Here is a 19,524-nt window from a genome sequence, read left to right as displayed (position 1 = left end):
CACCATAACGCGTTGGGTGTGGGATATCGGGTTCCCGCTCCACCGGTGAACCCAAAATTTCGAGTCTATGGGCCAGCAGGGAGACCGTGCCCCGGAGTTCCGCGAGCGCTTGTTCCTGCTGACCCACCAGTTGTCCTTGGCTGGTCAAGGCGGTCATAACCTTGTTGAAGTCTACGGGATCCATGTTGGCTGGAGTATTCTGTCACGTTCGGGCAAGCCGAAATAAAATTGGGATCCCAGAAGTGCAGACACCAAACAAGGTCTCCGTAGCAAAAAGTAGTGATGGATCCACCGACACCGATGCGTTGATGCATGCGCCGGGCTCACAGAGCAAACCACATGTCAGTGCATGTGCCGCTTTATTACGTCACGTGATTGACACATGAACTGCACCGGCGCAGTTTAGACTGCATCGGCTGCGTTGACACACTCCAGGCTGCTAATTGACACATCGGCTGTGTTGACACAGTCCAGGCTGCTAATTGACACGTGAACTGCACCGGTGCAGTTTAGACTGCATCGGCTGCTTGGCACAGTCCAACCTGCGGCACTTAGTCCAGGGGGCGTCGACTCAGTGCAGGGGGCGTTGACGCAGCAAAAGCCCGCACAGTGTGTCCTAAGGAAGTGCGTCTGGCGACACGATGCCGATTGCCGAAACAAGCTAGACCTTGTTTGCGTTATTAATGACACAAGTCATTATGGCATTTGACTGATGCTTTAATAGCATGAAACGCAACTCACGGTAACGATGGCAAGCCGCACCTTGCCTCTTGGGTTAACCGTTATACCATTTTAACTAGCCCGTATTGCCCAAAATATCTGTTTGGGCAATACGGAAAACACACTGATTATCAGAAAAAATTTGTCCGTCTGACTTCTAGCGTCATGTCGGCTGTCATATAATAGGCTATTATTATATGAGAAGTGCTTTATGAACGTTTGTACTGTACGTCATACTCCAGTTGATTGAGAGGTCCCGCCTATAAGGGGGAATTCCAGAAAGTGACTGCGAGTGAGCACATTGCATGTTTGATGACTCTGCCACATTGCTATTAAAAGTCACATAAAACGTAAACCTTGTCTGCTGACCATCATTACATCGACTAGGCTAGTTTAGCGGTTGTTGCAGTTCAAAGCTTAATATGTGGCGTGGGTTGGGTCGGCGCCGCAAGTACGTGCTCGCGCGCACAGCTGAGAGCAGCAGACTATCGACTGCTGAGACGCGCTTTACTCGAGTGACGTTGCTACAGTACGTGCATATTATGGAGCAGCTTCCGGACAAATACAAATTGTCCGCCGCGTAGAGCCATTTTGATCTCCTTTTGGAGAATAAGGTATTCATTAAAATCTCCTTGTCTCACCAAGTGCCTCTCGGATTTTTGACATGCCTTATTCCATTGTGTGTGTCTTCTCCACAACAGGGGAAATAGCATGCAACAGACTGAAATTTAAAACACTGGAGCATCTTATTTTTCTAAATCAAAATTTGTGAAGACAAAGCCCACAAGCATCCTCATTCACATGAATTTCACATTCTTGAAACACATTGAATGATACAATATGAATGCATGGATGTGAATTATATTGTCATGGGTCGATTTCATCTTTATTGTCAAATATGCTTTATGTATGACATGCAGCAGAGATGAAATTTCTTCCTCTCAATCCTCAGTGCATACATGCATGTAAACATGCTGTGGATTAAACACATGCAGCTAAGAAAGGATAGCAGCTACACTGTATAAAAAAAGACATGTAATCTGAACAGTATAGACAATATAAACAGCATAAACAACATGTGTTTATGTGCTTGTGGCTACACTGAGCTTTTAACTCATTCAGTACCAGTCATTGGGTAGAGTGAGGTAGTGCATTGTATACACATCATCATCAAATCAGTTTGTTCAGTCTGTCAAGTGGGTTGACTGCAGGGATTTTGAAGGTCCAGCACGTGGCAGTGGTCAGCGACACAGTATCAGTACAGTATCAACACAGTGTGTCATTGTGTCGACACGCCTCATGAGGCCTCATGGACCCATCACTAGCAAAAAGGGTTTAATATACAAAATTCGCACCGACAAAGTAGTAACAAAGTGCTGGTCAAACCAGGACCAGAGGGCACAAAAACGAATAACAAAAAGCGCTTGCACAAAAGGCAAGGGGGGAAAATAAGAACCGCGAAGGCAAACAAAAAACAATGTAACAACTACACGCAAGCGAAAGCCAAATCACAAACTAAAAACCATACTTACAAAATACTTGGTACCGAGAGTTCAAAAAAACGAAACACGACGGAAGCAGCAAGGCAATACTCCAGCAACATGTTGTTAAGGAATTATTCCGCTAGAAGTAGTAGTCGAACATTGTTGATGAATTTCATCTTGCTATGAGAACTATTGACACTAGTCTCTGTCCTGAACATTTGCTTGTACTTAAAACAAAGAGTATAGGGTGAAGTTGGGGCCCTAATTCCCCTTGAGTGATTAACAGCCCCCTGGCTATCTTCTTTCCGCCTCACACATCGTAAAAGTCCCTGAAGGCTGCCAAGTGCCTTCGAGGAGTAAACCTAGTCTCAAGGTCTGTGAACCAGCAGATATGGTCTGCACTTTGTCAAAATGCCAACATTGAACTTTGCTTGACTTTCTTTGTTTCAGGTTTTTACATACGGGGAAGGACTGCCCGCCCCTACTTAACATAATTAACATACTATGCCTATATGTACGTGAGACTGTAGTTGCTCGGGGCTTCCTGATGAAATCTGAGACTCACAGGAGCCCGAATCGATTCGTTTTGCGTTGCGATAAACTGAAGAAAAGACTATGCGGTGTTGGGTCTTCTTCCACCTTATAGAGAGATAAAAGAATCTGTAACCAGGGAAGGGCCAAGAGCAAATTGACAGCTCCCATTCCTCAACAATGTGCATAGCAGAGGGCTCCTTAAATACAGAGTGAGACTAATCATAGATTGTCAGCAGGTGTGCACAGAAGTCCGCTAATGCCACCTGCTGGCCAGACTGACACAGCACCGTGACACTCGATTGGCTGAAGGAAACGAGGAGTTGTGCTGCGGTGCCGATTCAAAGGATTCCAACTTTCCTTTTGCCTTTGTAAAGTAAAAACAACGAAACCTTGGTGTGCTTGTGCTTGCGTGCGTGTCAGTCATGACCCCCCCCCCCCCAGCCCTCGCCCCCCCCCCCCACACACACACACTCAAAATCCCAACATTTACATACCTGAGTGTCAACTCATACGGTTTAGCCATAGTTCATACGTATTTTGTGGTGAATCTTACGTATGTGGCCGCGTCGCACAAATCATACGGATTCTGAAAATGTCCGTTTTTTCCCCCTAACAGGTAGTTCCGTTTGCTTTTGCCCAGCATGGTGCTAGTCTACTGGAATTCTTTTATTTACGGTAACTTAAGTCATGCCACTAAGTAGAATGATGATTAGGCATGAAGCAGACATTGTATTATGGAGATCTACAATAAATATGAATGAAAATTTCGTGCTTTTTTTCTGCCGTTATTTTGACATATAAAATGCTTTGGTATGTTATAAAGATTTTTTGCTCTTTATAAGGATTTTTGGGTAGTTTATACAGGTTGACGCTCCGAAAAGTTGACAGTTATGCAATAAATTCTGCTGGAGAACGTGTGATGATGAGCATCATGAAGCGGCTCGTAGCCTTGTGCTTTTCCTCTCGAGCCGGCCGAAGGAAGGTCTGTGCGCTCAAACACGTCCAATGCGATGCGTTCAAACTCGTAAAACGACACCGCTCAGCAAATTTCTGCCCAATGTTTTCATCGTTGATGCAAGTGAACTTCGTGCGCGCGCACGCTCATTTTTTCCCTAGCACATCAGCTTTTCACAATAATGATAAGAACAGCAACAGTATAACAGTAATATCATTCGTGATCTATTCATCTATTTAGTAATAGGGTTGGGTTCGGAAACGGATGGATTTGTATTTTTCCCGAAAACTTCATGGCTCTAAATGTCAAAGCATGGGGAAATGCAGATTGTGCACGTTCTATAAATCGAATTTAAAAAGGAAAAAAAAGTTTTCCCAAAATTGTCCGATAAACTGATGTCAGACATTTTGAAAGGGCCTTCAAAATGCTTCGAATAATCTCCGCGGCACAAATTGTAGCGCGTCAAAAGAAAAGCAAGTGCGCATGCGCGTCCCCCCCCCCCGCTCGCCTGTCACTACGTCCGCGCTGCTGTACCTGCCTCCTCGCGCATAACATGCTCGGAACCTATAAAAAAAGGAAGTGAGGCAAAAAAGTGGTGTTGGTGGCGCTTTTTGGGGTTTGTTTGTTTTTTTGTTTTGTTTTTGTTTTTTGGCATAGTCCGGATCGTCCGCTCTGAGCTTCCGCGTCGAAACGACGACATGGAGCGCTGCTGCTGATCGGCGAGCGGAGCCGTCCGCACATCATCTCGGGTCGGCGTCGGCGTCGACGTCTGGCGGTCCGGCCATGTCTGCGAGGGAAAAAGCAAGTCCGAGCAAGGACAGCGTCAGCCTGCTCCCCTGTTTTTATTTCGTCGAGGTGGGTCTCTCGTCGTTTGTACAAAGCGTCGACGGTGAAAAGCGTGTGCCGCGAGTCGTTTGGATTATGTAGGTCACGCCAAAACGTCAAGCTTTCAAGCGCGGTCGCGGCCCAATGGGGAGAGAGACCTCAAATCGAAAGGAAGTCAACACGTTTTTTTATTTTATTTTATTTTTTTTTGGTGTGGGGGGGTAATTGCAGCAACGAAAACGAAGCCAAAGCCTCAACGGCCGCGCACCGGCAAAATACGAGAGCGTGGAACGGGGAATATTTGCTGTTCCCGCCAGTCGGAAAGGAGATGCGGGAAAGAAAGCGTTTTGGCCTCGTTCGACCCAAACGCATTGAACTGGACGATGGAGTGATCCGTTCTCTTGCTATTCTTGGTTGCGAAGATGCGAGTCAAGTGCTAAAATGTTGGCGGGGATGCAGCAATAGGTCAGGAGCGGCCCTCCCTCCGAGCGCAATGGCGAGCCGCTCGCGTTCGAGACCGTGCCGGAGGCTTTGACGAGAGTGGAAATCCACCTTTGGGAGGAGGCGCTCCCGTCGCGATTTGCTGCAGCTTGCGGTGGCCGCCTGAAGCGCCTGGTATCTTTCCCAGCTTGGCCATTTCGCCACGCTCTAATTCATCACTGGGCGCCGCCATCAAACTGCCGCCGTCCATTCCAGATTTGCCTCCAACGGATGTGACCGCGTTCGCCCGCTTTCTGTTCTATTTCACTGAATCGATCTGGTACCGAGCGTAGCCTGGCGGGTGGCGGACGGGGGGGGGAGGGATTTGTGGTTTTCTTCTCTTGGCGTTTGCCTCCCGCCCGAGGTCTCCCATGTCGCTGTGCTGTGCTCCACTGCAGCTGCCCATCCTGGTGTCGTCCATGGTCAGCTTGTACTTCCTGGAGTGGACGGATTTGTTCAAGCCGGTCAAGTCCGGCTTCAGCTGTCACGACCGCAGCCTGAGCCTCCCTTACGTCGACCCCGATCACGAGGTCGTCCCCCTGCCGATGCTGCTCAGCCTGGCCTTCGCGGGGCCCGCCGTCACGGTAGGAGCCGTCGGTAGCGCGCTTCAGCGCGCTCCGGCGGTCGACCGCGGCTCAAAGGGCCTTTTGGGCGACGCATCCGGATCGTTAACCTCCCCTTGACCGCGTGCGTTCGCAGATGATGATCGGAGAGGCTGTCCTGTTCTGTTGTCCGTCTCGAAGAAGGAGCCGCGGCGGGGGCGAGGCCGACCTCGACGCGGCCGGCTGCCGCTTCAACTCCTTCGTCCGTCGCGCTGTCCGTTTTGTGGGTACGGCGGACTCGCCGGCGGCTGCGGTCGCGCGCCCGCGTTCGCTTTGGGCCGAGGAGCGACGTTGACGCTTGCTTTGCGTTTTCCTCAGGCGTTCACGCCTTTGGTCTTTGTGCCACTGCCCTCATCACAGACCTCCTTCAGCTGATGACGGGCTACCCGGCGCCCTACTTCCTCACGGTGTGCAAGCCCAACTACACCGCTCTGAGCATCGGCTGCGAGCGGAACCCTTACGTCGTGGAGGAGATCTGCTCCGGGGTGGACGCCGCCGCTATTAACCGGGGCAGGTCAGCCGCCACTCTCGTATCGGGGGAGAGCGCTGGAGACTTTTAGCCCGCCGTCCGCTTCCTCGCGACCTCCGTGGCCGTTTCCGTCCGTTGAATTCCGACAAACGGCGGGCTCACGCGCTCTCCGCCCCGAAGCGACCGTCGCCGGCCGGAGCTTCGGCGAGGTCGTGAAAGAGCTTCCCGTAGTGCTGTGACGGCACCATCTTTCTCTGCGTTGCAGGAAGTCCTTCCCGTCCCAACACGCGACTCTGGCATCCTTTGCGGCCGTGTACGTTTCGGTGAGTTTGTGCCCGCGCGGCCCATTTGAAATGTTTCCTCCCCGCTAAATTCAGCCTTTTGCTTTCCGTTGCTGTGGGCTGGGGAAACACGGTGCATGTTTGGAGCTGGCTTCAAGGAAGGAAAAAAAAAGAGAGAGACGGATTTTTTTCAATTCAATGTGTGTGTGTGTGTGTGTGCGCGTTGGGGTGTCTGGATTTGACTTTGTTGTTTTGCGCGTCCCCCGTGATGTTTCGTCACCATTTGGTACGATACTCCAAAAGATGAGGAGGAGAGGAGAAAAGTCCTCCTCCGAGGTCCCTCCGCGAGCCGATCCCATCGTTTTGTCGCCGCTGGTCCCATCCGGCGCCTTTCTCAAGGTCATTGCCGTGCCAACAGATGTACTTCAACAGCACGCTGACGGACTCGTCCAAACTGCTCAAGCCCCTGCTGGTCTTCTCCTTCATCATCGGCGCCATCGTTTGCGGTCTGACTCGCATCATCCAGTACAAGAACCACGCCGTGGACGTCTATCTGGGGTTCCTGCTGGGCGCAGCCATTGCCGTCTACCTGGTAAGATTTAAGATAAGATAAGATAAGAAAAGCTTTATTAGTCTCGCAATGGAGAAATTCCTAATTCACAGCAGCAAATTTATGAAAGGAACAAAATATAGGAGCTGCTGGAAAGGCAGCCACTCTCGCGGCGCCATTTTGAAGTCAAAATAACAAAAATAACACAACACAACACATAGGACACAGACAGTTGTGCAATCTTCACCAATTTTCTGCATCCACTTTGTTGTCTGTCTGAAGCAGTTATAGATGAAAGAGGAGAGGATCAAAGTGTCCTTTCACCAGTGGATCAGAGACGTCATGCTGAAAATGTGCACACGTCTGCTACAAGCTAAGTTTTGAAAGCAAACACGAAGCTGTAGCGTCCATTGACGAAAAGAGATTCGTTCACTTCTACTGTCCCACGTAATCCGCTTCAAACTCCAAGCCGCGACTCCCAGCTCCAAATCTGCATCGGCGCTCCCCGCTACCGCTCCTTTCTTCTCATTGTCGGCTCCTCAAGACTTGCATCCATCCAGCCGCAGACCGTTCAACAGCACCGATCTCTCCGCTGAACAAAGCGGGGCTGTGACAAATGCTGCCCATTACAGCCGCAAGACACAAGCGCCCTGGGACTGTCCAGCAACGACAGTCAAATGGCGCCGACATTCCTCCCAGTCAAAAACAGTGCTGGTATACCCATGCTGCCGAGAAGGCGCAACCACCAAGCACAGAGTCTCCTCCTTGATTTCCCTTCGTCGGAAGCCGTAAAGACGCGCTCAAACGGCAAGTCGCCTCCTTCCGGCCAACAAACGCAAGGACGAGCCAAACTCCATCCGGAGGCGGCCTTTGAAATCATTTTGCCACGGCTTGCGCTCAAGAGTGCCCTCTGTTGCCGCCTTCAAACTTTTGCGCAAGGGCGTGGAGGGGGGGGGGGGGGGGGGGGGATCTTCAGGCTACTCGACAAATGATTTTATGCATGAACGGTGTGGACGTTTTGTGCGGCCACTCTCGTGATGAAAGTCTTTGCGGTTCGGCTTTTCTGAGTTTCTCTTTGCAAGTGGCCGATTGGAAAGAGATGAAAGCAGGCAGGGAAAAAAAAAAGCTTTTCATCCATTCAAATTGCGATGGCGACAAAGCGGCCGATCGCCGTCTAGCACAGAGTGCGAAACATCCTTGTCGAGGCGAACCTCAAGCTGTCCGCAAAGAGTTTGGAAATGAAGGTGCGTTGTGGGGCGCCCGCCGTCAACGACTGTGCTATTCATCCGCGGCGTGTTTTGGTGTGTGTGACCAGGGCCTGTATGCAGTTGGAAATTTCCTCCCAGCCGAAGAGATGAGCGGCGGCGGCGGGCTCCCGACCCAACCCCACTGCCCCACCTGCTCCTTGACGCACATCAGCCAGGAGGCAGTCCTTCATCAGCTGCAAATGAAAGCCGGCGCGTTGGGGGAGCCCGGCGTCGCCGGCGCCCCGTCGGAAGGTCCTCTGCGTCGCGCCCTCCTGCAGCGGCGGGCCGACGACGGCCCCGAGCGCTCGGGCGGAGACGCGGACGGGATCTCGGCCCGCGGCCCGGTGACCTTTAGCCACACCCTCCCCCGCGTCCACACGCCGCAGGCCATTGCCGCCTACGAGGAGGCGGCCAGGCGTCATGCCGCCACCCTTCAGCGGGACTCGGGCCGGTCCAAGCAGCTTTTGTCGCAGTGGAAAAGTCAAAACAACCACAAGTGCCCTCTCCAGCCCCCGCCCCCGGGAGAGAGCGCCGGCCAGCCCGCCGGGCACCCCCGTCATCGCGAGGCGTCGCCGGACCCCGCCTTCGAAGCTCACGCCTACCTGTCCAAACTGGCCGCCGGCGCCGGCGCCACCTTGCCCGGAAACTGCAGCGGCATCGCCGGAGGAGCAAGGATGTTGATGCAATCCCGACCCGGCTCCTCCCAGCTGGTCCACATTCCGGAGGAATCGCAGGAAAACGAGCGCAGTGCTTCCCCGAAAGCGGCGGCGGCGGCGGGGGGGAGCGACGGGCTTTCTCCGGCCGACGGCCCGGCGCAGACTCACTGGCAGAGGCTGGCCGAGAAGACGGCCGCTTGCGGGCCCGACGGCCACGGGAAGAAAAGCCAGCCGCGAATGCTGCAAGCGATGGCCGCGTCCAAGCAGCAGGGGCTCCTGCAGGCCCACTCCAGAAGCCTGGACGAAAGCGCTTCCCAGGGCTCGGCGCGCGACAAGGAGCCCGGCGGCGGCGCCGGAGCCATCGTCAGAATCGAGGCGCACCCCGAAAACAACAAACCGGTCATCCGAGCCCCATCCACCGACGGAAGCGGATCGTGGCGCTGGCAATCTCTGGATCGCGGCGGCGCCGCCAGCGGGACATTGAGGCAATCCTTTGATCCGGGCGAACCTGGCAGGGACTCGGAGAGCTCCGACTCCCCGCGAGAAGGCTCGCTCGACGGCAACGCGCCCGCTCCTCACCCCGGCCGACCGGAACGGAAGCTCCATCATCAGAGCCTCTCCACCATCAGGGTGACTCCGGGGGATGCCGGCGGCGGAGACGCGGGATCGGAAACGCCCTCGTTCGCCTCCGGTCGGGAATCCGCGCTGCGGCCAAAAGGCAGCGTCATCCTGATTCCGGAGAGAGGAAACAGCCCAGAGAGCACCCGAAATGTTTTCTACAAGGGCGTGCCCGGACCCCATCCGCAATAACACGGCGAGTGGAGTGACCGCGATGTGGGCCCGAGGCGGCCAGCTTGATTTTCGGGGGGGCTTTCGCACTCGGGCCCTCGCTTCCCATTTCATCAACCCGGCTTCATTTCCCCGTCTTGCCCCAAAACCCCTGCCGGCAGGCTGCCGGCTGCCCGGTCTGCCGACACGGAGCGAGGTAACCGCGAGACGGCGGACTCGGACGGACTCTTCTACGCGCATTTCTTGAGCGTGTCCCGCTTCCGGCAAAAGAGATGAAAACATGGTGAGGACGCGGAGCAGCCAGCCGACCATTTTGTCCGAGTCCGGCACGTGGTCTTCCTCTTCTTCTCTTCCCGCTCCCTTCGCCGACCGAGTGGCAAACACGGGGGCCGCGTCGAGCGCTTTGCGGAGACGCGCCTCGGAGGTGTTTCAAGCGGCCGACGCCGCCGCACCTACGCCGCCGTTATGAACGTCGATAGCCCTCGTCCAACGATTGACGTCGCATGCGCTTGTTCCCCACGTGAACTGAAGCACAACCTTTGACCCGTCGCCGGGACTCGTCACCGCGTCCTTTGTAGCCACCATTTTTGGATCTGTCATTTACAGGCGCCGTTGCGGCATTTTCTTTCGCGCTTTCTTCATTTCCTCGTGCCACTCTGGGATTTTGGGTGAGCGCTTTCCCGCCCTCCGGGATGTCGTCCTATTCTCGTCTGCGAACGTCTCGCCGCCCTGGCCCCGGAGCGAAAGCGAGCTTCTCCCATTCCGTTCGATCGGGCAATGGCGACGGTTGACAACTGCTAGCCGCCGAAGGGAAGGCGCTCGCTATTCCGTGTCCATCCAGTGGCGGGAAACTCTGCATGACTCGTCTTGTCTTGCCGTCGGTTGTGTCGTAAATGTGGGGTTTCGGACACTGTGATTTGACCGCTGTATGAATTCTATGCACTATTGGGAGGGAGGGGGCGGGGGGGGGGTGCGAGTGGGGGGCAAAAACAAAAAAAAAACAACAGGCTGTGAAGTGGAGAAAAGATCTTTGATAATAATCTCACGTTTGTTATCCGTGGTTGTAATCACACATGTACAGTATATTGCCTGTTTTGACGACACCAAATGTAGAAGGAGATGGATCCGAGCAATCCAACCGAGCACGCCCATTGGGGTCGCCGAAGAATTGTGCGTTGTCGAAACGATTAAAGTCTGCTGACAAAATGGCCGGCGCGCCCCCGCGTCCTTTTTGGGCTGGCCTTCGCTCGGGCCAAAATGTCACGCGGACGCCACGGGACGCGTTGTTCGCCCTCGACGGTGCTAAAATGCCCTCGCGCCCTGGGCGGCATTCCCGCGCACTGCCCAAATGCAGAAAAACCACGCCCGTTCCCGTTTTGACACGGAGAAATGTTCAGATGTGCGCACGCTAGTCGGCAGCCATTTGATTGCCGGAAACGGTCAAAGGCACGAGACGCCGGATGTTTTCCGATCGTTCCGGCATACGAAGGTAGATCGCGCCATCGCAAACGACATCTCGACTTTGGAGCCGCTTCCTCCTCCATTCGGATTGGAGTGGGCGTTGTTGCTATGGTAACAGAAGCAGGTCCACGTCCGGCTGGAAAATAGTACGCCGCTTGTAAAACGGCAGGCGCAACGCATCGACTTCCCGCTCGTCAAGCAAAAGGCGCAAGTCGGAAGATTCTGGTCTGGATAGCCTTTGGCTTGGCTTCGGGCAGCCCATTTGCGGAATATCCGCTATTGCGAGGGAGAGGGAGAGAGAGGGAAGCAGAGGGAGGGAGCTGAGGAAGGGAGGGCGTCGGGCTTGCCTCGCTTCTCCGCCTGCTCCTCTCAGCCCACACAATCCCCGACAACTGCCTCGATGTTGGAAACGCTCCGAGTGACTTCTTGAAAAGGCGGCCCGAGGACGCGCAAGCCACAGGGTGAGTGGACCTCCGAGTAAGTCAGCGCTCGTGAAACGCCGCATTTGAGTCCCCGCGGACCCGGCAGACGGATTCGGGCCCGATGTGGTCCGAGGCCGTCGTCGGCGCAAGTCCCGGTCGGCGGCATCTCGGCGTCCCGCTTTCTTTTGGCGTGGGCGCCTTCCGTCGCGGCCTCCCGTCAACGCGAAGGCGCCGCCACCGGCGAGCGTCTCTTTTTTGGAACGGCTTGACCCCGCGTGCCTTCGCTATCCCGCTTCGCCGCATCAACTCCTCTTCTGTTCAAAGGACGAGCCTCCGCCGCCGCGAGATGTAACCGATACGCTTCGTGGGTCAAGCGAGGGCAATGGAGCGATGACGTCGGCGCACTCCCCCTTTTGGCCAAAGAATTCAGCTGGACCTCGGTCCGCGTCGTTCCCGCAGCCGCAAAGGAGAAAGTCGCGTCCGCTCGGCGTCGGTCGGGGATGCGTCGCGCCGTTACCGGAAGGGCCGGGAGAAATCCACCCCTTCGGGCTCCTTTCCCGCCTGCTCTTTCAGCGCGGGCGCGAGGCCGCCTCGGGGAAAAACGTGTCGCCGGAGACCTGCGCCGTCGCTCTCAACGTGTGAGAGGTTAATCCACGGCAGATCAGATTAAGGAGGGCGCGGCAGAGATTACCGACCAGGAGGACCTCCGGCGAGCGGCGAGGCGGGCAGACGGACGGCTGGCTGTCGGGGCCGCGTCACCTCCCGAAGATCACCCACGGGTCAGCCGCAGTTAAAAATACCAAAGCTCCGCTCCGACTTTCTTCGGCAGATGCCAAAAGGAGAAGCGCGTCGCGTTCATCGGCGGGTCCGACTCTCGTCGGGCGGACCTCTTCTGGTTTGATTTCCTTGCCCGCTGTTGTCAGCCGCTCGGCTGACATTCTCTCCCGTCGCCGGGCGCGGGGCTTTCGTATTTTTAGCCTGTCGGATCAAACTGCGGCGGTGCCAACAGGTGGACGAGCAAACGGCGGCGTGACCTTGACCGGCAACAACAACTCCGCTTTGCTTTCGTTCTTCGTGGGCTTTCCACGTGGCGTCCGTCTCCACAGGTGGACAATGTTTGCGAACAAAAGAATGATCAATTCCAAGAAAACAACGCCATGAAGGCGCCTCGGGTCCGAGGAGCCGGCCAAAATGACGGCCGAGCGGTTCGAAGGACACACAACCTCTTGAAATTGTCTTCCAGATAAGTTGCCGTCGCCGAAGCCGTCATGGAGGAAAAAGAGCTTCTGAAGGAACGCCTCCAGGCCATCACGGTAAGTGCCTCCTCGGGACGGGACGCCCTTCTCTTTTGCTCCGTATTCGCTCGTCCGGCGCGCGCCGCGATGTCGGCTCCCTCGCAAGGTTTGGCTCCCCGCCCGTTTTGCTCGTCGCAAGGAAGAGAAAAGCCTGACGTGGCGCGGCTGTTTAAGGCCAGCGTCATCGTGCGGATCTGCGCGGGTCGAGCGCCGCTCGGAGCTTTCTCTGTCCCGGTTCGTACCATATGGCCGTTGGCCGCCAAACGTGCGTCCCATTGCAACTGCTCGTTGCCGAGCGGAAAGAAAGATTCCGGACCGGCGCGGCCGAACGGCCTGCTCGTCTTTGTTTCCCGATGGATCGTCGTGTCAAACGCCACGTTGACCTAAACGAACCCCCCCAAAAAAAGAAAGCGCCGGGGGCTGTGACCGCCGACGCCGTCTTTGACGCGGCCAATGTCGGCCAGGTCTATAAATACCGAAGGGCCGAATGAAAGAGATCTCCTTTCACCGGCGCGTCGTGCCGCGGGAGAGAATTCCAGGCCGCCGGCGGGCCTTCATCTGGCAGAACGTGAAGACTTTGGAGGCAAAAATCCCCAAGCGGGCGGGGGTTGAGTTTTTTCTGGGGATGCTTGCGGGCGATCCGTTTCTGGCTTGAAGGCCTGAGCGGAACGCGGCGGGCGTCGACACCTTTCGCTTTCCTCCGCAGGACAAGAGGAGAATCCAGGAATACATTGCCGAGAAAAGAAGACGAGTCGAGGAAGAGAAACTCCAGCTCCAATACATCAAGGTTTTTTTTTTTTTTCATAACGGCGAGAAGTCAACATCCGCGCTCGTTACCGATGACGCGGGAATCTTGAGCATGAGATGCGCCGGCCTCCCGATGGCAGGAAGAAAATAACAAAGAGCGACGGTCCCTCGCATTTGAACGTTCACGTCCGTCGGCTCCGTCGAAGATGGGACGAGCCGACCGGTATCAGGTCGGTAGAGACCATTGCGTGCTTCAAACGGCCCACGTTTTGCAACCGACCCGCCAATATGTTGATGAGGTTCGCGTTTTCAATTGACTTTTGGAAGCGCTCTCGCGGTTTGTCAAGGTGCGCCGCCCCGAGACGACCGGCGAACGCACGGGAGCGACGTTTGCCGCGGGAGTCCTAACCTTTGCCCGCCTTTGCTTCCGTTGACAGAAGAAGGCTTTGAGGGATCAGTGGCTGACGGACGGTTTGAGTCGGCAATCGGAGGAGGAGCGGGAGGCCGCAAGGCTTCGGGCTCAGGACGAACGGCAACGGAGCGACGCACTGCAGGGCAACGTTGACAGGTATCGCCGCCGCTCCGCCCCAAACGTCACTGCGTTGTTGCCGGGAGGGGGGTGTCGGTCTGTCAGTTCAGCTCAATCGGAGGCACTCACAGACTTCGTATCGCGTCCCGCCGTTCCGCGCCGTGTCAACCGTCGATGGAAGAAATTATCCGAGCGGCCCCCTCCGCTTTCGTGGCTTCCAAAGCCCCCGGGCGCCGAGGGGTTACGTTTTGCCGCTCCCGATCCCCAACCGCTTGCCGACGAGCCCTCCGAGGAGTCGACCGACACCCCGAGACTGAGCCAAAATGGTGACTTTGGGAAGGAGGCAGAAAGGAGAAAGTGGAATGGACGTAGAAAACTTGTCTTGCGGCATGTCACTGAAAGCCTTGCCGTTTGATTGTTTAGGATGGAAAAGGAAATCGAGGCCTTAGAAGCGGAGGAGCTCAACATCTCGGCCAATGAGGAATTGGTTCTGAAGCGATTAAAAGAAGTGGAGAGGACAGCGGAGGACATCATCAAGGTAGGCTGAAAGAGCACAAAAACACAAAGAAAAGAGTCCTCCTTCTTTGGACGGCCATCTTTTCAATGGCTTGCTTTCTAACCTGACGACTCGGGCCTGGTTTGCACTTGATGCTCGGCTCATTTCAAGGCTTTCACACACACACACACACACACACACACACACAGAGCTTGTTTTTCTCCCCCTTTTTTGTGTGACCGCGGGTCGACTTCAACTGACCCGGCGCCAAATGTGATTTTCTCCCGAATGCCTTGCGCTCGGCGACGAGGTCCATTTGACGAGCTGGGTTGTCATTGACTTCCGCCGAGGCTGCCGCGCGGTGAGCAAAGACCAATGCGGGCGTGACCGACTTTGGAGTTGCTGCGCGACCGCTTTTGAAGCGAGCGGCGTCCACCAGCTCGGTCTCGCTTCCGTGGCGCGATCGGTCGTCCTGCGATGTTTGCTTGCTCACTTTTGACATTCCAGTCCTCTGTGTTCAACCGTAGGGGCTCGACGCCGACTCCCACGCAGGTAAATATGCCACCGCCGCCGAGAGTGCGTTTGTGTGTCGCATCGGGCTTGATTGGAGCGAAAAGCACCGCGGCGCATTGCATCTCAGGGGTCTTGAGTGGTGTCGCCGGGGGGGGTCCCGCCCCGCCCCGCCCATTTTCCATCTCTCCCCACCGCAAAAGCAAATGCTCACGCGGCTTCGGCGCACCCGACTCGAACCCGGTGTGCCGCGACAGCGAGAGCCGGAGAACGGGCAGGACGGCGGCCCTCAACTCACGTGCTCGAGTCATTCGTCATTTGCGAAGTGGCCAACGGCACGATTGAAGTCTTGCCCGCTTGAGTGGAGTGACTGACCAGCTAAGGCATGGGTGTCAAAGTCAGGTCCCGGAGGGCCACCGCCCTGAATGTTTTCCAGGTCTCCCTGTTGCAACGCACCTGATTCAAATCATCAGATCATCTCCGCAAGCCTGACGTTGAACCTGTTCATTTGAATCAGGTGAGACCTGGAAAATATTCAGGGCGGCGGCCCCCCGGGACCCGACTTGGACACCTATGAGCTAACGCTTGCATTTGGTGAAATTTGTTGAATTTGGGTTTGTTTGTCCGCCCGCTTGGAGCTGATGCGTCGCACTTGCTACGGGTGAAAACGACGACGATCGGCACCATTGCGTCGGACGCGGCAAAAGCGAGCCGTCGCCGAACCTCGGAGGGACCTTTTGGGGCTCTCCCAAAGCCGAGAAAAGAGCACATTTGCAAAGCCCATCCCGATTGGCTCCGTGAGCGACCTCGGGTCTCCAAACAAGGTTGCCCATCGAAAGCGACCGCCTTGGTTCCTTCCGGGTGTTTTCTGTGCTAGTGAATTTCATTCCCCGTGTTGGTTTCAACAATTTTTTTTTTGTTGGGGCGGGGGGAGTGGGGGGGGGGTCACTTGATTCTGCAACTTACTCGGTTGGTCTCCACCACACCTTTTGACAATTGACCCTTGAGAGCTTTTTGCAGTCGGGTCCAACCGAGGAGCGGCGATAAAGACTTGGAAGCCGAGTTGAGCGCGGCCCAAATAGCGGCCGACGGGGGCGCCGCCCTTTCGGGAGCCGAGACGACCGGTCTGAGACCTCCATGTTTTTGCTTTTCAGCAACATTTCCAATGGAGGCGAGCGCGCAACGTGAGCAAAGAACAGGAATATGTCAAGCGGGCCCCGCGGCGGCCGTTAGCCCCGAGAGCAGGCGGGAGAGAGCTTGCGGGCCGTCCGAGGACGGACGCGAGCGCCCGCGCGCTTGGAATCCCGAGGCGGCTGCGCGGTCTCCGGGCGAAACGACGCCCGAGCGAGCTGACGAGCTAAGACGACGGGCTGCGGACGAGCCGGTAGCCGGCGATCCGCTCTATCACCGACCCGTCTACTCGGCCGCTTACTTTGGAACCGGCGGGCTCCCGGGACCCCCCGCGGCGAACGACGCCCACCGGCGGAGCCCTTCGCGACTTCATAGGTCACCCGCCCGCCCCCCTCAAGAACGGGCGCGAGGAAACGGCCGAGAAGAAGCGACGCCTAACGACGCAAAACACGTCAACGGTCCGGTGCGGGGAGCCTTCGCCGCCGTCAAAGTCAGGTCTGAAGCGAGGCCGACGCCTTTGCGCGCGGTCCCCTCCTGGATGGAGAGTTCGGGCAAAAGAAAAGCGCAGAGCGACGCCTCGACGGGTGTTTTCCGCGACCCGACGGCCATCACCATGATTTTTATGGGCTATGAAAATGCCCCCGAGGAGGAAGAGGCGGACTGCCGCGCCGAGCTGGTGACGATAGGGTGCAGCGACGACGACGACGACGACGACGACAAAGTTGGTGACGTTGAAAGCAAAAACGGCGGGCAGCTCCTCTCGTACCACCCCGAAGGCTACAGGAGCAAAGTGTTCCGACCCGAAGCGGCGAAGAGTCGCAAAGCGATGAGTGACGACGCCAAGATGACCCGGAATCATTTAGCTCTGCGCAAGCCGACGTTCATCCACAAGTCGGCGAGCCGAGGGCCGGTCTAAGTGGCCGTTTCTGTCTTTTCGTAGCAACCGCGACTCGAGCCGGTGCAGTGAACCCTGGTTTTGCTGTGTGTGGGTGTGTGTGTGTGGGGACTCGCTTGCATAAACTGAAGCTCTGTCAAACATCTTGTGGATTAGCGATCTGTTATCTTCATTGACTGTGATGGTTGCTATCACATTCATCAATACCTGCGCTGCACTCTTGTGTATGTCAAGGTACAGTGTTGTTGCATTCTGCTCATTAAAAACACACACACACAAAAAGCCCCCCCCCCCCCCCCCCCCCACACACACACACACACAATCAAGTCATGATGGGCTGTTCGCATCCCGAAGCAAGTGGAGCAGCAGGATGGCTACGCGTTGACAAAAGAGACGGAGGCGAGCTTTCGCGCGCGCCAGCCGGTGCAAAATGGAACCCCCCTCCCCACACCCCCCCCCCCCTCACCTCCTCGATGGGAGCCCGAGGATTGGTGGCCCATTTGAGTGTCCGCCCAATCGGTGAGCGCTCAAGCCGAGCAGAACGGTGGAGCGTGAGTTAGCGAGCCTCCTCTCAGAGAGGAGACGCGGCAGCCCGCCCGAGCTCGACACTCGCTCTCAGGTACGTCCGCCTCATCGCGAGGTTTTGCTTTTCAGCTCGCCTTGATCAACGATTGCCTTTTTTTCCCCCCATGATGATGATGCTGACCACACGAGAGAGTCTCGCTCGCTATTGGGAAAGGAGGAGATTCTGCTCTCTCGCTCCCACGTGACTCAAGTGGCTCCTGACGGACGAGGCAGAGTTGCCGCATCTTTGGCGTTTCTACTCTGGTCACGTTTGGCCGAGTGGGTGCGCGTCATGTCGGGTTACCTTCACTTATCGTTTTTTGACTTCAGAGCGCTCGTCGGTCCCCGGCTTCCCGCGTTCCGACCGACACAGTCGGGACTAACTGCGGACTTTTGATGCCCGGTGTTTTCTGTTTTCTCGCTTTTGTTTTTCTCTTGTCTTTTCCGCGGCGCCGCGGCTCGCCGACGTCAAGCGGGGGGACGATCGCCGGCCAACACTCCCTTTCGGTCTGTTTTTGGGGTTGTTGAATGTCATCCATCGGGTGCTTTTCGTCCTCTCCCTGTTTGGGGCCCGTCTTAGGCCGCGTCCCCGCCATCAACTCTCATGTCCTTTTGCGCTCCCAGAAGACGCGGTGGGAGGGTCGCCACATCTTTCTTTTGATCCCATTTGCTTTTGTTCCTTGTCATTTGTCCTTTTTTTTCTGTGTGACGTCAACTCCTCGGTTCCGCCGATCGGCTCCCTCCGGGCACTCGCATCTCGTCCGGCCGGCAGTGCCTCGTCGTCTCACAAATCGGTTCGTATGTCATTCCGTCGGCGCTCGGCCGGGTTTGTCGCGTTCGCTTTGAATCTTGATGTTTGATTCCTTGCACCCCCCCCCCCCCGACCCGGTTGAGGTCTTTCCACCAAGGCCTTTTCTTTGTTTTGGGCAGAAGTACTTGCTTCCGATACAATCGCCCAAAAACGAGCGAAACGACTGTTTTGAACCGACTGCGCCGCACTCGTGGCACGACGAGTTTTGTTTTTCAAAAAATGATTTGCTGCGGTGTTTTGACACCAATCTCTGAGGTAGGGGGTGGGGGGGGGGGGCAATACAAGTCCCGCAAATGACACAACGGACAATTTTCACACGAGGACATCACACCACATGGGCAATCTTGCCAAATTGCCCAAGTGACAATTTGATCAAAGTTTGTTGCCCTGAACTTTTTCACCGGCATTCTCTTTGAACCGAAGAAACTAGGATGTCCGACCTGAATCCGGATGTGAACTAAAAGTCCCCCGTCTGCGATAAGCAACTCGAAGCGGGTCTGCCGTTTGCGGGCCGCAAGTGTTCTGATTTTGTTTGTTGCCGTCGGCAGCTTGGGCTCATCCCGCTTTCCTTTTCGTGGCCCTGAAAAACACTCGCGAGTGTTTGGTTTGTCCGTTTGGTTTGCGGGTTTTGTCCGCCAGCAAAGCGCTGCGCGGCTCTCGACCGCATCGGAAGGCGCCGATTACCATGGCAGCCTCGGTCCACTGAGGAGTTGCCGAGTGGGTGGCGGAGGAGGTGGCGGATGACGAGTGCGCCGAGTGTCGCCGCTGCCGGTTGCCATGGCGACTCTGTCTGTTCCACGCGCGCTTCTTTGCAGGTTGGCTTCATGCGTTCACGCGCCCAAATGCGGCACGCGTCAGCCGACGACGTTTCCTCCATCAGAGGGACTGACCGCCGCGATGAAAATGGCGCAGCGGGAGGAGGGCGGGCGGCCCTCTCTCCCGCTCGTCTTCTTGCAAAGGAAGCCAGATGCGCTCAAATTGATGCCGTGAGTTTGGCTTTCAAATTCCTCCAAGTACCCCCCCCCTCCCCCCGAGTGTTCAAACTCCCATTGGGGGGAAGCAAAAAAAATC

General features: G+C 56.0%; 2 protein-coding genes across 3 annotated transcripts in view; both read left to right on the top strand.

Annotated features, from left to right (window-relative positions):
• Positions 1–4,198: 4,198 nt before the first annotated feature.
• On the top strand, positions 4,199–10,557 carry LOC127593058 (phospholipid phosphatase-related protein type 4). Of its 2 annotated transcripts, none has more exons than XM_052054263.1 (7): positions 4,199–4,548; positions 5,397–5,582; positions 5,698–5,827; positions 5,961–6,114; positions 6,335–6,392; positions 6,769–6,942; positions 8,216–10,557. In XM_052054263.1, the coding sequence occupies exons 1-7, from the start codon at positions 4,477–4,479 to the stop codon at positions 9,611–9,613; spliced, it is 2,172 nt and encodes a 723-aa protein (XP_051910223.1). In that variant the 5' UTR covers positions 4,199–4,476; the 3' UTR covers positions 9,614–10,557. The 2 variants fall into 2 exon arrangements, with proteins under 2 accessions (XP_051910223.1, XP_051910222.1); XM_052054262.1 differs by having other exon boundaries at positions 4,200–4,548; positions 5,919–6,114.
• Positions 10,558–10,872: 315 nt separating this feature from the next.
• Positions 10,873–19,524, top strand: part of palmdb (palmdelphin b) — a 12,670-nt gene continuing 4,018 nt past the window's right edge. The window contains exons 1-5 of the mRNA XM_052054261.1: positions 10,873–11,514; positions 12,719–12,788; positions 13,477–13,557; positions 13,955–14,085; positions 14,470–14,584. Of these exons, the coding sequence (XP_051910221.1) occupies positions 12,744–12,788; positions 13,477–13,557; positions 13,955–14,085; positions 14,470–14,584 (372 nt within the window). The 5' untranslated portion in view covers positions 10,873–11,514; positions 12,719–12,743. The remainder of the gene's footprint in view (positions 11,515–12,718; positions 12,789–13,476; positions 13,558–13,954; positions 14,086–14,469; positions 14,585–19,524) is intronic.

This window comes from Hippocampus zosterae, chromosome 20 (genome assembly GCF_025434085.1).
Source record: "Hippocampus zosterae strain Florida chromosome 20, ASM2543408v3, whole genome shotgun sequence".
NCBI classification, from domain to species: domain Eukaryota; kingdom Metazoa; phylum Chordata; class Actinopteri; order Syngnathiformes; family Syngnathidae; genus Hippocampus; species Hippocampus zosterae.
Note: the sequence above shows the minus strand (reverse complement) of the source record. Positions and strands in the feature narration are given on the sequence as shown.